Genomic DNA, 13,724 nt, shown 5'->3' with positions numbered 1-13,724 from the left:
TCATGGTTGCTTAGTAACAGCAGACACCACCGGAGCGCTTTGGAAAGGAGAAAGCGGCGCGGACGCGTTTTCCATGCGTTTTTACACGTGACAACAGTCCTAAAAGGGTTCAAATGGTTCAAAGCACCAAATGCGAGTAGAATCAGCGCTGAAACTTGTTACTCACCGGTAACTTTTTTTATGAATGTTGGTGAGAATTTGAGATTACATAGTACTGTCATAAAATTAACAACAGTTGTGATGTAATTACATAAATATAGGCTATAGTCTGACGCGCTGCATGTTTGCTGTAACAGTACTGTGTTTTCAGTGTCGATTCACTGTAAATGCTGCTGCGTTTGTGACGCTTTAATTTGCATTTGGGAACACAACATTCGTCATTAGAATCGTTTATAATTCTGTTGTTGTTTACAAAGAGAAGTTTCAGTGTCACATGATCCTTCAGAAATGCTGATTTGCTGCTCAAGAAACATTCACTATTTATTATTATCAATGTTAAAAAGCAGTTTTTGCTGCCAAACATATTTGTGGAAACTGATACCATTCAAACATTTGTGGAAAGTTTTAAAAAAGAGAGAAATTGATACTATAATTCATCATACATTAAAGTGATAAAAAGTGAGAAGAGTGAAGACATTTAAAATGTTACAAAATATTACTATTTAATAAATGCTTTAATAAATGTAATATATTTGATAAATGCACATACTGTAAATGCTGTTCATTGAACTTTCTCTTTTTTAAAGAATACTGAAAAATAAAATGTATCACCATTTTCAGAATAATATGAAGCAGCACAACTGTTTTCAACATTGATAATAATCAGAAATGTTTCTTGAGCATCAAATCGAATTTTAATGATTTCTGAAAGATCATGTGACACTGAAAACTGGAGTAATGATGCTGAAATTCTGCTTTGATCACAGGAATAAATTACATTTTATAATATATTAAAATAAACTTAACAATTATATTAATAATTTTATTATATTATATAATATATTAATTATTATCATGATTATTAAATGCTGCAAGACAATAGTATGTATTATTACAATATAAGATATATCTTTTAATGTGATAAAATATATATATATTTTTTTAAATAATGGGGATGTGGCTTGGGGGCGTGGCCAGATGTCCTGCTCTTTTTATCTCTATCTGATCACACACATTTAAGATGATTGTGAGGTAGACTTGAGCTGAAAGAGGGGGGTTTCATGACTCTTTAATGTTCATTACATTAACCTCTCCTGTTACAATTTTTCTAGATTTTTATGTGATAAACAGTTTTAACTTGTTATATCAGTTTTTATATAAAAAAAACTGTTACTCTTAGAGTAACAGTAAAACTCACTGACATATTTAATTAATTGTTTAAAAAAGAGATATTGCACAAATTATGATCATACATGTAAATATATGTATTATTCCTGCTTGAATTTGACTGCAGGTGTGTTATGATAATGTTTTGTGCTCTGTGACACAGACCAAGATCATCTAACATGGTGATTTGAGTTTATGTTATTGGTTTCTCTTTGATAATGAAGTCTCTGTTGATCTGAGAGAGTAAAGAGTGTGTCATTGTTCTCTACAGGTTGAGTAAGTGTGGTGTCACAGATGAAGGTTGTGCTGCTCTGGCTTCAGCTCTGAGATCAAACCCCTCACACCTGAGAGATCTGGATCTGTCTGTGAATAATCTAGGAGACTCGGGAGTGAAGATAATCTCTGCTGTACTGGAGAATCCTCACTGTAAACTGGAGAAACTGTGGTAAGATCATATGTGACTCTCACATAAAACTGAGTCACTGAATTTTATAATTTAATTTATTCATGAAGTAACAAAATGGAATAGGGGAATTAAACTGTTATTACATTTAGGGCTGTCACTAATGATTATTTTAGTGACCAAGTAATCTGTCTTATTTTTTCAATTAATCAAGTAATCGGATATTTTTTGTGATAATAAAAATAGACCTAAGCAAACAATGGCCTTTAACATGACTTAAAATATAGATATAATAACAATGGGGCAATAATATCTGGATCAAAAGCAAGTAATCATATGGTTTGATATAACAACACTTTTAAAATACACAATATAATATACATTGTATAAACAATTATATTATGTATTATAACAAATGCCTGCAGAGGGCGCCAACGGCCTGATGATTGTTGTTGTCCCACTTTACATCAGATCAAGTACTTTATTGTCATTGTGTAACACAATGAAATTTATCTTGTGCCAACCCCAAAGTGCATTAAGAAGACAATACAAATGACTAACAACATCTAATTACAATAGTTAAAAACACGAAATAGTTACTAATAAATAATTAAATAATTGATATCATACAATAGATAATGCTATAAAAAATAAGCCATTAACTAAGACAGTAATTTAAAATATAGCAGCATAAATGTTCTTGTTGAACTTATTGAGCAGTAACTTATTTTACTTGGTCTGGGAGATAGAGTTCACCAAAGTTATTGCTGAGGGGAAAAAACTGTTTTTCAGTCTGTTCGTGCGTACATGGATTGATTGAAAGCGTCTTCTGAAACAAATTGTGACAGGGATGAGTGATATCCTTATCTATATTATTGGCCCTTTTTAAACAGTGAGTTTTATAAAGATGTTCAAGAGATGGTAAATCAGTGCCAACAATATCCTGTGCTGTTTTCACAACCTGCTGCAGTGCTTTTTTGGCAGCTTTAGTACAGCTGCCATACCAGGCTGTCATACAGTTAGTCAAGATGCTCTCTGTGGTACATCTGTAGAAGTTGACTAACAGCTTCTGAGGAAGGTTAACTCTCCTTAGCTTTCTCAAGAAGTAAAGGCGTTGTTGTGCTTTGCCTATCAAACATGCGGTATTGTCACCCCAGGAGAGATCCTCTGTAATGGTAACTCCCAGAAACTTGTGGCTGGTGGTTCTCTCTACAATGTCATCTTTAATATTCACAGGACTGTGGGTGATCTTTTTAGTGGTCCTAAAATCCACAATAATTTCTTTGGTCTTTTTGATGTTTAAGACCAGGTTGTTGATGTCACACCACGCTGTCAGGTTCTGAACCTCTTCCCTATATGCAACTTCATTATTGTTTGATATAAGCCCAATGACAGTCGTATCATCTGCAAATTTAACTAGAATGTCCGATTCGTGGATAGCTTGACAGTCACGGGTGAAAAGTGCATAAAGAAGGGGGATCAGCACACATCCTTGTGGCACACCAGTGCTCAAAGTTAAGGTAGAGGATGTATGCTTGTCCAACCGCACTGACTGAGGGCGGTTGGTAAGAAAATCCAGTAACCAGCTACATATGGAAGGGGTTAGTCCTAATACATGGAGTTTGTTGATCAGTTGACTTGGTACGATGGTGTTAAATGCCGAACCGTAATCAACAAAGAGCATCCTGACATAAGTGTTGGACTTTTCCAGATGTGAAAGGGCAGCATGCATGGCTGTACAGATGGCATCCTCAGTCGATCTATTTGCCCGATAGGCAAACTGATGTTTATCTAGATCAACTGGTACAGAGTCTTCGATGTGAGTGATTACTAGCCTTTCAAAACATTTCGCAATAACAGGAGTGAGAGCAATCGGTCGATAATCGCTGAGGCATGTTACCATGTTTTTTTTGGAACAGAAAAAACGTGGTTTTTAGGCATGTAGGAACTTTACATAAGGAGAGGGAGAGGTTGAAAACGTTTGTAAACACTTCTGCCAGTTGGTAGGCGCAGGCCTGTAACACACATCCATGCACACCATCAGGACCAGCTGCTTTCCTTGTGTTGATGTTGTTAAGCGCTTGACGTACCTCCTGTGTATGGAGAACAAGGGGGTGTGAATTTCCTGTCAGTTTGAAGTGAACTGGAAATTGATTATTGTTCTTTTCAAACCAAGCAAAGAAGCTGTTAAGTTCCTCTGCAAGATAAGCATTATTATTTGATGATAAATGTTGTATGTTATTCTTCTTATTATAATCAGTGATTGCCCGAATGCCTTGCCACATTCGCCATGGATTAGAATTATTGCTGAAATCCTCTTCAATCCGCTGTTTATACTTTAATTTTGCAGACCTGATGCCACTCTTAAGGCTAGCTCGGGCAACTTTGTAAGCAGAGATATCTCCTGATTTAAAGGCTGTGTCCCTTGCCCTGATCAGCTGTTTGACTTCATTATCCATCCATGGTTTCTCATTTGGATACACTGATCTTTTTATTAACAGTGACATTATCCACACAGTAACCGATATATGACATCACAGATGAAGTAAATGTCTCTAGGTTTGATTGATGGGAGAATATGTTGCAATCTGTGTTTTCAAAACAGTCCTGGAGTTGGTTAATGGCAACTTCAGGCTAAACTTTAACAATCCTATAAGTTGATTTAGCACTGTTAACCAAGGCTTTGTAAGCAGGAACGAGAAACAAAGAAAGATGGTCTGACTGTCCAAGGTGGGGGCGTACTATAGCTTTATAAGCATCTTTTATGTTTGTATAAACATGATCTGGGGTATTTTCCCCTCTAGTTTTACACTTTACGTGTTGGTAAAATCTGGGAAGTACAGTCTTAAGATGGGCTTGATTAAAATCCCCAGCAATAATAAAAATTCCATCAGGATGTATGATCTGTTGTTTACTAATAACGTCATACAATTGCTCCAGTGCCACCTTAACATTGGCCTGAGGTGGTATATATACGGCCATAACAATCACAACTGTATATTCCCTGGGCAAATAAAAAGACCGACATCTTAACATTAAATATTCCAAGTCCGGAGAGCAAACCTTATCGATCATTGCAGAATTAGCACACCAGGAATCGTTAAGAAAAACACAGAGTCCTTCTCCTGTTTTCTTTCCGGATTCGGTCGTTCTGTCGGCATGATGTCGCGTACGGCCAGCTAGCTCAACTACAGCATCCGGTATGCTAGGGTTCAGCCACGACTCGGAGAAAATCAGAAGGCAGCAGTCCTTTGTGGGTTTATGTGTGACAATGTCCAGTCGGAGCTCATCCATTTTGGTGGTAAGTGATCTAGTATTTGCAAGAAAGATGGAGTAGTTCTTAGTCTCACTAGTAGGCCCGCTCGTTTACCCCTCTTCTGCTTCCTCTCCTCGCGCCGTCTCCGTCTTCTCCCTCCGTGAATTGGAAATGATAGTCCCGCACCTCCACATCAACACTTATTCATCCTCTACATCAGAAATTATGTTGCTTAGAAGGTTACACAGGGCAAATTCTCTACATTTTATCAATTTTAGGGGTGAGGTTAATTGGAACTGTTGTAAGAAAGATTGTTGAAGTTTTTAGTCATATGACCGCTTGGCGATGCGCCTGGAGTTGGTGGTGTCTTCTTCGGAGAGTTGCATGTCTCTCTTGGTGGATGACAAGTTTCACCTTCCTTTCATAGAGGAGATCGGTTATGGTGAAGCCTCTGTCTCCAATTACTTCATCACCTGGACGAAGGTATTCCAGAAATCCTGAATTTGCAGTTATGAATTTATCACAACACCAGGTTTTGAAACACCAACCCTTTCAGCAAGATCACCCTGCAATAAATGAAGACGCAGCTTCATCAGAGTCATCAGGAGCTGATCCCAAGTGTACATCCAATGTCAACCCTGTGAGCTGACAGAGGTGGTTGTTTCTCAGCAGAGTTGTGTATAACGGCGCCGGCTCATTGTGTTCTCATATCAGATGTAGGCGGCTTCAGGTTGAGTTGTGATTTTGAAGTGTAGTTGTGGTCAGAGACAGATGGATCCTCCCATTGTGTTTCTGCATCACAGTTCAGGACATGTGGATGTGATCATCCTCACAGTTGTCCACTGCATCACTGACACTCATCGATGCATCTGTGGAAATAATAGAACCATAAACATATTTTTACATTAGTATTATAAATACATCCTGAATTAATGTATGATGGCACCCATACTTGAACAGAACAGTGTGTGAGAGAGATACATTAATAACGAGACAGTAAACACACAATCTCTAACTCTAGTGTTAATACGTAGGTCAATATCAATATCTGAATGAGAGATGTAGCTGGCCTGCTATCATCTGCAATCTCTGTAACAGGAATAATGTAAGCTACTGTAAGACTGTAATGTACTATAATAAATATGTACCATTGTACTATCGTAAATATTAAATATATAGGTGGCAATGGTAATAATGCAAGATTCGTTGTATTTTGTTAACTGCTCGTTACTGATCTCACATTCATAGAACGGACTTCACAAATCTAACGTTAGGCTAACAAGCACATGGCTAGCTAAGTTAGCTTACCTGAATCTGACAACCTGTTCAGCACCCGGCGTGACTTCTTTACCGCAACATCGTAGAGGAGACATATATCGATACTGACGTTGAGTATTGAAAGTATCGATACTCAAATTAAAATATCGATACTAAGGTGTTTTTTTTTTTTTTTTTTACCAGTTATTTTGTTTATTTAACAATAAATTAATGTATACAATATTCATTGAATTGGACAAATAACCTATGTTAGCGAATAATTTGTAGCAGAAGTATTTTCCTGCTCATCTGAACACGCAAATACTGCAAGTCAGAACCAATCAATCACAGAGTGTTCGCTCACTGCCGACCCTACATTCAAACAGGGTTGCGTTTAGCATCGTAAGAAAGTATCGTTGATGCTTTTGGGAAACGCAGCCCAGAACAGTGCTTAACAGCAGACAGAAAAATAAAATATTATTATTATTAGTTATTTCACAATAAACAAAATGAAATAGTAGCCTACATACTTTGTGCAATTACATTTATTTACATTGAAGGTTAAAAGTTCATAGTGATGTTCTGTCAGAATACAAATGCTGCATTGAATGGGTGCAACAGCCTGTCACTGGCAGCTTATGAAAATGAACCATTACTAAAGTGACCATAGTTCAGCTAGGCATATAGTAGGCTTATTTGTAGATTTGGTTTACCAAGTAAACATTTTAACTATGTGTAAACAAAAATATAATCTAATAAACTGCAATTAAGGCATATTGAATGTTAAAATGCCTTTCAAATATAATGTTAAGTGGGTATCATAACCCATTTTACTCTTAGTAATTCAATAATTGAATAAATGTTAAAATCTATAAATTTATATTAGAGGTATCGTATCAGTATCGATATCGGCGATATTGGCCTTGAAAGTATTGGTATCGTATCGAAAACAAAATAAGTGGTATCGCCCATCCCTACTAGCGACTAGTTTAGGTCCCTCTCAGCAGGAAGATGACAAAACCAACGCAATGACGTCACCCTGTTGTCGCGAAAATAAGGTGAATAACACGCGAGAGCTACAACCTGTCACTACAAATACAGAGTAATCGAGCACGCGCTTCGATCAATGATGAACCAATGGTAAGCAAGACCAACCCACCTAATTATCATACATGACAAAGAAATGTAAGAATAAATATGAAAATAAATTTAAAAAATAAATGTTAAAATAAATAAATTTGGAAATAAATACATATTGGAATAAATAAATATAAAAAATGAGTGCATAAATAAGTAAATATTTAAATGGAAAAATAAATAAAATTAGAAATAATTAAAACAAAAGCAGAAAATAAATTAAGGGGGAAAAATTAATTTTATTAAAAATGAATCATATATTTGATCAAGTCGTTTATTCATTTATTTATTTTCCTATTATCACATTTATTTATCTATTTATTCATTTATATATTTATTCATTCATTCATTTATTAATTTATTAATTTTTAATTTCTGCAGGTTTGGTCCTCCATACAACTGTGACAGGTTGTCGTTAGGATGGTGAATTTAACAATAGAGGGTATGCATTGACGTCAGTTTCCCGCCGGAACGCGCTCCCTCAGCTGGACTGAGTGGTACAAGAACCTGCTGCATGACTGGATTTAATAGGGGAAACTGCGAAAACGCGAGTAAAACAAACGATTACGCTATTTGTACAGTCAATCGCAAAGCTCTTTCCCGTTTTGGATGAGTTTTGTGTGTTTTTCACAGCATTCACGCTGAAAATCAATGCTGCCACTCAGTGGGCGTAACCGCAGTCATAACGGTCGACGGTGACGTCACGTGCACACCCTCTATAGAGACAGAGCGCATTTAGGCCACGCCCACACCGGGGGGGAAACAATCCAACCGTCTTCATTGACTTTGTATTGCGTGAGGCTGCCTCCTTGTCATTTCTGACTTATAACAAAAACAGAACAATGTCTTAAAGCTGCTGTGTGACAAGGTGTACAGAAAACAAGCTAAAAAACCCAGAACTAAGTTTTTATAAGCTACCGAACCGTAAAAGCCTTTAAGGAGACAAAAGTGGATACAGGCAATAAAGCATCAGCAGGAAGAATGGGTCAATTTTGGGATCCTGACACTCAGTATGCCTCAGTAAGCCTACGTGTGCAGTAAACATTTAGTCACTGATAAGTCAAATATCCAAATGTCAGTTTTATATATTATATTTCCTGTCGCTGATTACATTACCCTCCAGTGGGCGTAGTTCTCATAGTCATGTGACATGTCGCGCTCTGTATCCACTTTTTAGTCCTTAAATGCTCGTTTTTTTGGGTCGACAGCTTATAAAAACTTCTGGGTTTTTGGTTCTGCGTTTTTTTTTTAGCTTGTTTGCTGTACACCTTGTCATATAGCAGCTTTTAGTTCTGTTTTTTGTTATAAGTCAGAAATGACAAGGAAGTTAGCGGCGCACGGGTTCCCTCGATCGAAAGCCAGTGCATTTTTCCCATAGACTTTTGGAAAATCACGAAAAATGAGCTCTGTGTTTAACAAAGGGATATGTCACTTACATGTTTTGTCTATCAAGATAATCTTTAAAAGTTAACACAACATTTATACATTTTGAAGCCTAAATAAAGTCGTCAGATGTAAAAAGCTAACAGTAGGCTATAAACGGACTACAGCACACCATGGTCGCGGATCAACGTCAGCACCACCAAGCTTCCTCAAACTTTATTTAGAAAACAACTTTATTTAAAAACATGCTCTCTGATTATGATCTGCGCTGTGTATGAATACTTATCCACTTTTCCATGAGAAATGCTGTCCAAATGTCCTGTTTGTCATGATGACGTCTAAAGTCCCCACCAAAGGAAGTAGTCCCTTTTAGCAATTTGTTAGCAACCGCCGTTTTTAAGACACAATAAAGGTTTGAAAAATCACAAGCGGGTTAAAACTGGTGTGCAGGCGCGGATTAACGCACAGGCTTACCTAGGCTGCAGCCTAGGGGCCCCACATGTGCAGGGGCCCCGGATTGGCCAGGCTATTTTTTATTTTTTTTTAATTTACAGCGCGAACAAAAAAAGACCCTCATTGGCCCATAAGAAACATTAAAAAATCAGGTGATTGGATAGATGTGACATTTGGGTCACATCTGTCCAATCAGCTGCTGATCAAATCATGTCAATCATTTTCGTTACGTCACTGCTATTGCTAGGCAGCATAGCGGCAAAATGTCCGAAAGAAATTATGATAGTGGAGCACAAAAAATCGGAAAATACAAAGGTTAAAACAACAACGTGAACAAGATATACTGAAAAAAATACCTAAATTGACATAATACTTCAAGGCATTGGATACATCAAGACGTGGCGAAGTCACGCAGTTCGTGAGGGAGAGATCGTTAACGCAGGAAATACAAACATTCGCCTATCATTCATCGACCTCAAATACGGCTTATCACTTGAAACATGCAAGTAGTAGCAACTTTACAAGTCCGCTAATGTTAGCCTGGTAGTCCTAGATAAATGTGCACTATTATTTGGTGCATATCCGTTTGTGTGGAGAGCGCGCTCGCTGCATGACATGGAGGCGCAGGTGCGATAACTTAAAATACTCCGTCATTTTGGTCATACAGATAAGAGTAATACAAACTGTAAAGGGTCTACTTTTATTTCTGTAAACTCACAATAACAGAAAACGGTGTGCTTTTGTGAAATGAAATCAACCAGGATGCGCGTTCTGTCATCTCTGTGAACTTGAGCACGTAACAAACATGAACCGTACTTCCCTCACAGACACGAGAAATATATCTGTAGAAAGCTTGAAACAATAAATTATTAAAATGTTTAGAAAGTCTGCTTGCTGTTTTTTCACTACACACTCATAATAAATACGTTTACTGGTGCGCTGTGGCAAGTTTTATGCTGATTAGGCTATGTATCATAGGCGGAGCTGGGGAAGGCTTAGCCTTCCCCTGGCAGTGGGTCAAAAATTAACGGGGGCTTTAGCCAAAAATGCGTCTGCACATTTAAACTAAATCTAGTAATAAAGTGAAAATAAAAATTAAATGAAAAGTGTTGGTTGCGGCATTTAATATAGATCTTGCGCCCTATAACCAATCACACACGATTCTGTTGAGCTTACAACTGCAATGGCCAATCAGAGGTGTTCAGATTAGTCGCTGAAACGCCGGAGTTTTGTTCAGTGCGCGAGCTGAACTCGGAATTCTAACTGAATTCTGCACTCTCGCTAATGCTCTCAGTCTCATCATAAACAGATCTGGTGATTGTGCTCTTGAGAGCGTCGAAACTAATAAACAGGTTTCCTATTTACAACGTATTTTTGAGCAATGTAGCCAATCACAAACTTACTTGATGATTTCTTGAACGCATGAGTTTTTGTCCAGTGCTGAGATCTGCACACTCAAATCCTCTCGTTATAATTTACCTTTTAACAAAAAAATATAGTTATTATGTAGGCCAGATAAGATATTCATTGTTCAGTCAGCTTAATCGATTAGTAAAACTTTGTGAGATCGCAATGAATTAAGATGAGTGACAGCTTAGTGGTTATAAAGGGAGCGCTTTTATGCTCTTTCTAGGCTTTATAGTATGGAAGCTCGTTTTCGCCACTTAATAAAAAAAACAAAACAAAACAGTAATTGCGACTTAATCTCAGAATTCTGACTTTTTTTTCTCACTATTGCGAGTTATAAAGTCAGAATTGCCAGATATAAACTCGCAATATAGTAACAATTCCGACTTTTTTTTCTTGCAATTGCGAGTTTATATCTCAGAATTGTGAACTCGCAATTGTGAGAAAAAAAAAGTTGCAAGATAAAAAGTCACAATGTTGAGATAAAAAGTCACAATTACAGTTTTTAATTTTTTATTTAATGGTGGAAACGGGCTTCCATAATAGGCCTAATTCATTCAGAATTTGAAGATCACATTTTTTTGCATTTATATTGGGATGTGTATAGGTTGCTGATAGGCGACACGTAACTATTTCATGACATAGACTCTATGTTTTCATGGAGGAATCGCATCTAGCCTTACCCTAGAGTTGGTTCACCCTCCGCCTATGCTATGTTATATATTGGTTTATATGATTTATGATTTTCAATTTCACATTTTACCTATGCAATGTGGTGGTAATTGTCTTACTGTGGTGGTCCACCAGTTGAAGGGACATAGAAGAAAAACTGTAGTATTGGCTGTCTTGATGAGCGTGTGCCAGTTAACCTTAATATTTGCGTGTGGACCATGTATGGCATTAAATACATTTTTTCAAGAAAGCATAATGATTAAGGTGGGGGGGCCTCACACAAAGAGCAGCATAGGGGCCCCTGACCACCTTAATCCGCCCCTGCTGGTGTGTTTTATGTCATAGATCAAAACGTGAAAATATTTAGAGGCTTTGTTAACCACAGACCTTATTTCAGGCGATTTAGCAAAAACCCATTCAAAAAACCCATTGACTTTGGGGCGATGGAACCGGAAGTCCTAAAATGCTAACTCACTTCCGGGTTTTGCCTACAAAAACACGTCATCCCTGAGGTACTCTATGGTAAAATGATGTAATTTTAGAGTAGGCATTGAGGTCGGCCATATTTCACCAAGGTCAGTATCATGTCATATCTGACGTAATCCTTCCTCCCCGCTAGATGGCGCTGTTTGCCATAGGTTTAATTAAACTACCATTCGAAAAACTTTATTTGTTACTGATTCATAGCGTCAAGCACACAAAGCAGTGAAGCCTCTTCATCACGTTAAAATGTTTATCTGTCTGTATTATGCTGCCCAACACACACGCCTGCAGAGGACAGAACAGTCCCTCACTTTAACATTTCTGGCCTCGCCACTGCATCACACGACACCTTTGTTGGAGACTGATTTACACACAACAAAACTAAACTAATGGAACAAAAAATAGTACACAAACAAATAAACACTAACAATAAACATGATCATGGAAAAAGAGGTGCAGAAAGATAAGCAAAACAAAGAATATTAATTTCTGATAACTGAAGAGGAATCTCATTTAATTCACATTTATATTGATCAAATTAATCTTTTATGCAGTTTAAATCATTCATAAAGTAACATTAAAACCCCAAACTATTATTACATTCATTACAAGCAAATCTACTGAAACAACATGATCAAATTACCATTCATCAATTTTATATCACGTCTGTTCATATGATGTAAGAGAATGAATGTTTCTTTTTGAAGCGTTTGCTCTTTTTCTCCTGATGCTGTGAGTTGATGTGATTGATCTGTAAATGACTGAACACATGAGCTGCTCCTCATGAAGGTGAAACTGCAGTACTGATAGTCACACTGAAAAACACACTTTTACTCACGATCAACATTTAACACTCTTTAAACACTCTCAATCTCATCACAGTTCAGGGTTATGCTGGTTACTGCGAGATGATTCAAATCACGAAATGCCTTAAACAATTAACTAAATAAACTGTGAAAATGTTATGTTTTCTAATACGTCAGGGACGGAATGGTCCACAGAGCCATCTGCAGGACAAAGATCAGCCAAGATGGAGGAACATCTGATCAGAGCTGTACACGGATACACATTTTTAAATAAATCTAGTAGCAGAGCTACTGCAAGTGATTTTCAGTGCTGGAAATCCGTATATCCTTTGCTGAAACTACCGCGTCGTCATGGAGAGCGCAGCTCATGGTTGCTTATTAACAGCAGACGCCACCGGAGCGCTTTGGAAAGAAGAAAGCGGCGCGGACGCGTTTTCCATGCGTTTTTAGACGCGACAAAAGTCCTAAAAGGGTTCAAATGGTTCAAAGCACCAAATGCGAGTAGAATCAGCGCTGAAACTTGTTACTCACCGGAAACTTTTTTTATGAATGTTGGTGAGAATTTGAGATTACATAGTACTGTCATAAAATTAACAACGGTTGTGATGTAATTACATAAATATAGGCTATAGTCTGACGCGCTGCATGTTTGCTGTAACAGTACTGTGTTTTCAGTGTCGATTCACTGTAAATGCTGCTGCGTTTGTGACGCTTTAATTTGCATTTGGGAACGCAACATTCGTCATTAGAATCGTTTATAATTCTGTTGTTGTTTACAAAGAGAAGTTTCAGTGTCACATGATCCTTCAGAAATGCTGATTTGCTGCTCAAGAAACATTCACTATTTATTATTATCAATGTTAAAAAGCAGTTTTTGCTGCCAAACATATTTGTGGAAATAATGATACCATTCAAACATTTGTGGAAAGATTTAAAAAAGAGAGAAATTGATACTATAATTCATCATACATTAAAGTGATAAAAAGTGAGAAGAATGAAGACATTTAAAATGTTACAAAATATTACTATTTAATAAATGCTTTAATAAATTTAATATATTTGATAAATGCACATACTGTAAATGCTGTTCATTGAACTTTCTCTTTTTCAAAGAATACTGAAAAATAAAATGTATCCCCAT

General features: G+C 37.0%; 3 protein-coding genes across 5 annotated transcripts in view; 2 read left to right on the top strand and 1 right to left on the bottom strand.

The window, feature by feature from the left end:
- The window catches only part of LOC127495149 (NACHT, LRR and PYD domains-containing protein 12-like), a 400,157-nt gene that overhangs the window by 17,074 nt on the left and 369,359 nt on the right, over positions 1-13,724 (top strand). The gene's annotated exons all lie outside the window — the stretch shown is intronic.
- Positions 1-13,724, bottom strand: part of LOC127495187 (uncharacterized) — a 287,303-nt gene that overhangs the window by 96,751 nt on the left and 176,828 nt on the right. The gene's annotated exons all lie outside the window — the stretch shown is intronic.
- LOC127495147 (NACHT, LRR and PYD domains-containing protein 12-like) overlaps positions 1-13,724 on the top strand; it is a 267,772-nt gene that overhangs the window by 123,309 nt on the left and 130,739 nt on the right. For 2 of the 3 annotated variants that reach the window (XM_051861643.1, XM_051861645.1), the window contains one exon: positions 1,598-1,771. The exons of the other annotated variant lie outside the window; for it this stretch is intronic. In XM_051861643.1, the coding sequence (XP_051717603.1) occupies positions 1,598-1,771 (174 nt within the window). The remainder of the gene's footprint in view (positions 1-1,597; positions 1,772-13,724) is intronic. 3 annotated transcript variants of the gene reach the window in all.

Source organism: Ctenopharyngodon idella, chromosome 15 (genome assembly GCF_019924925.1).
Source record: "Ctenopharyngodon idella isolate HZGC_01 chromosome 15, HZGC01, whole genome shotgun sequence".
Taxonomy (NCBI): Eukaryota; Metazoa; Chordata; class Actinopteri; order Cypriniformes; family Xenocyprididae; genus Ctenopharyngodon; species Ctenopharyngodon idella.
Note: the sequence above shows the minus strand (reverse complement) of the source record. Positions and strands in the feature narration are given on the sequence as shown.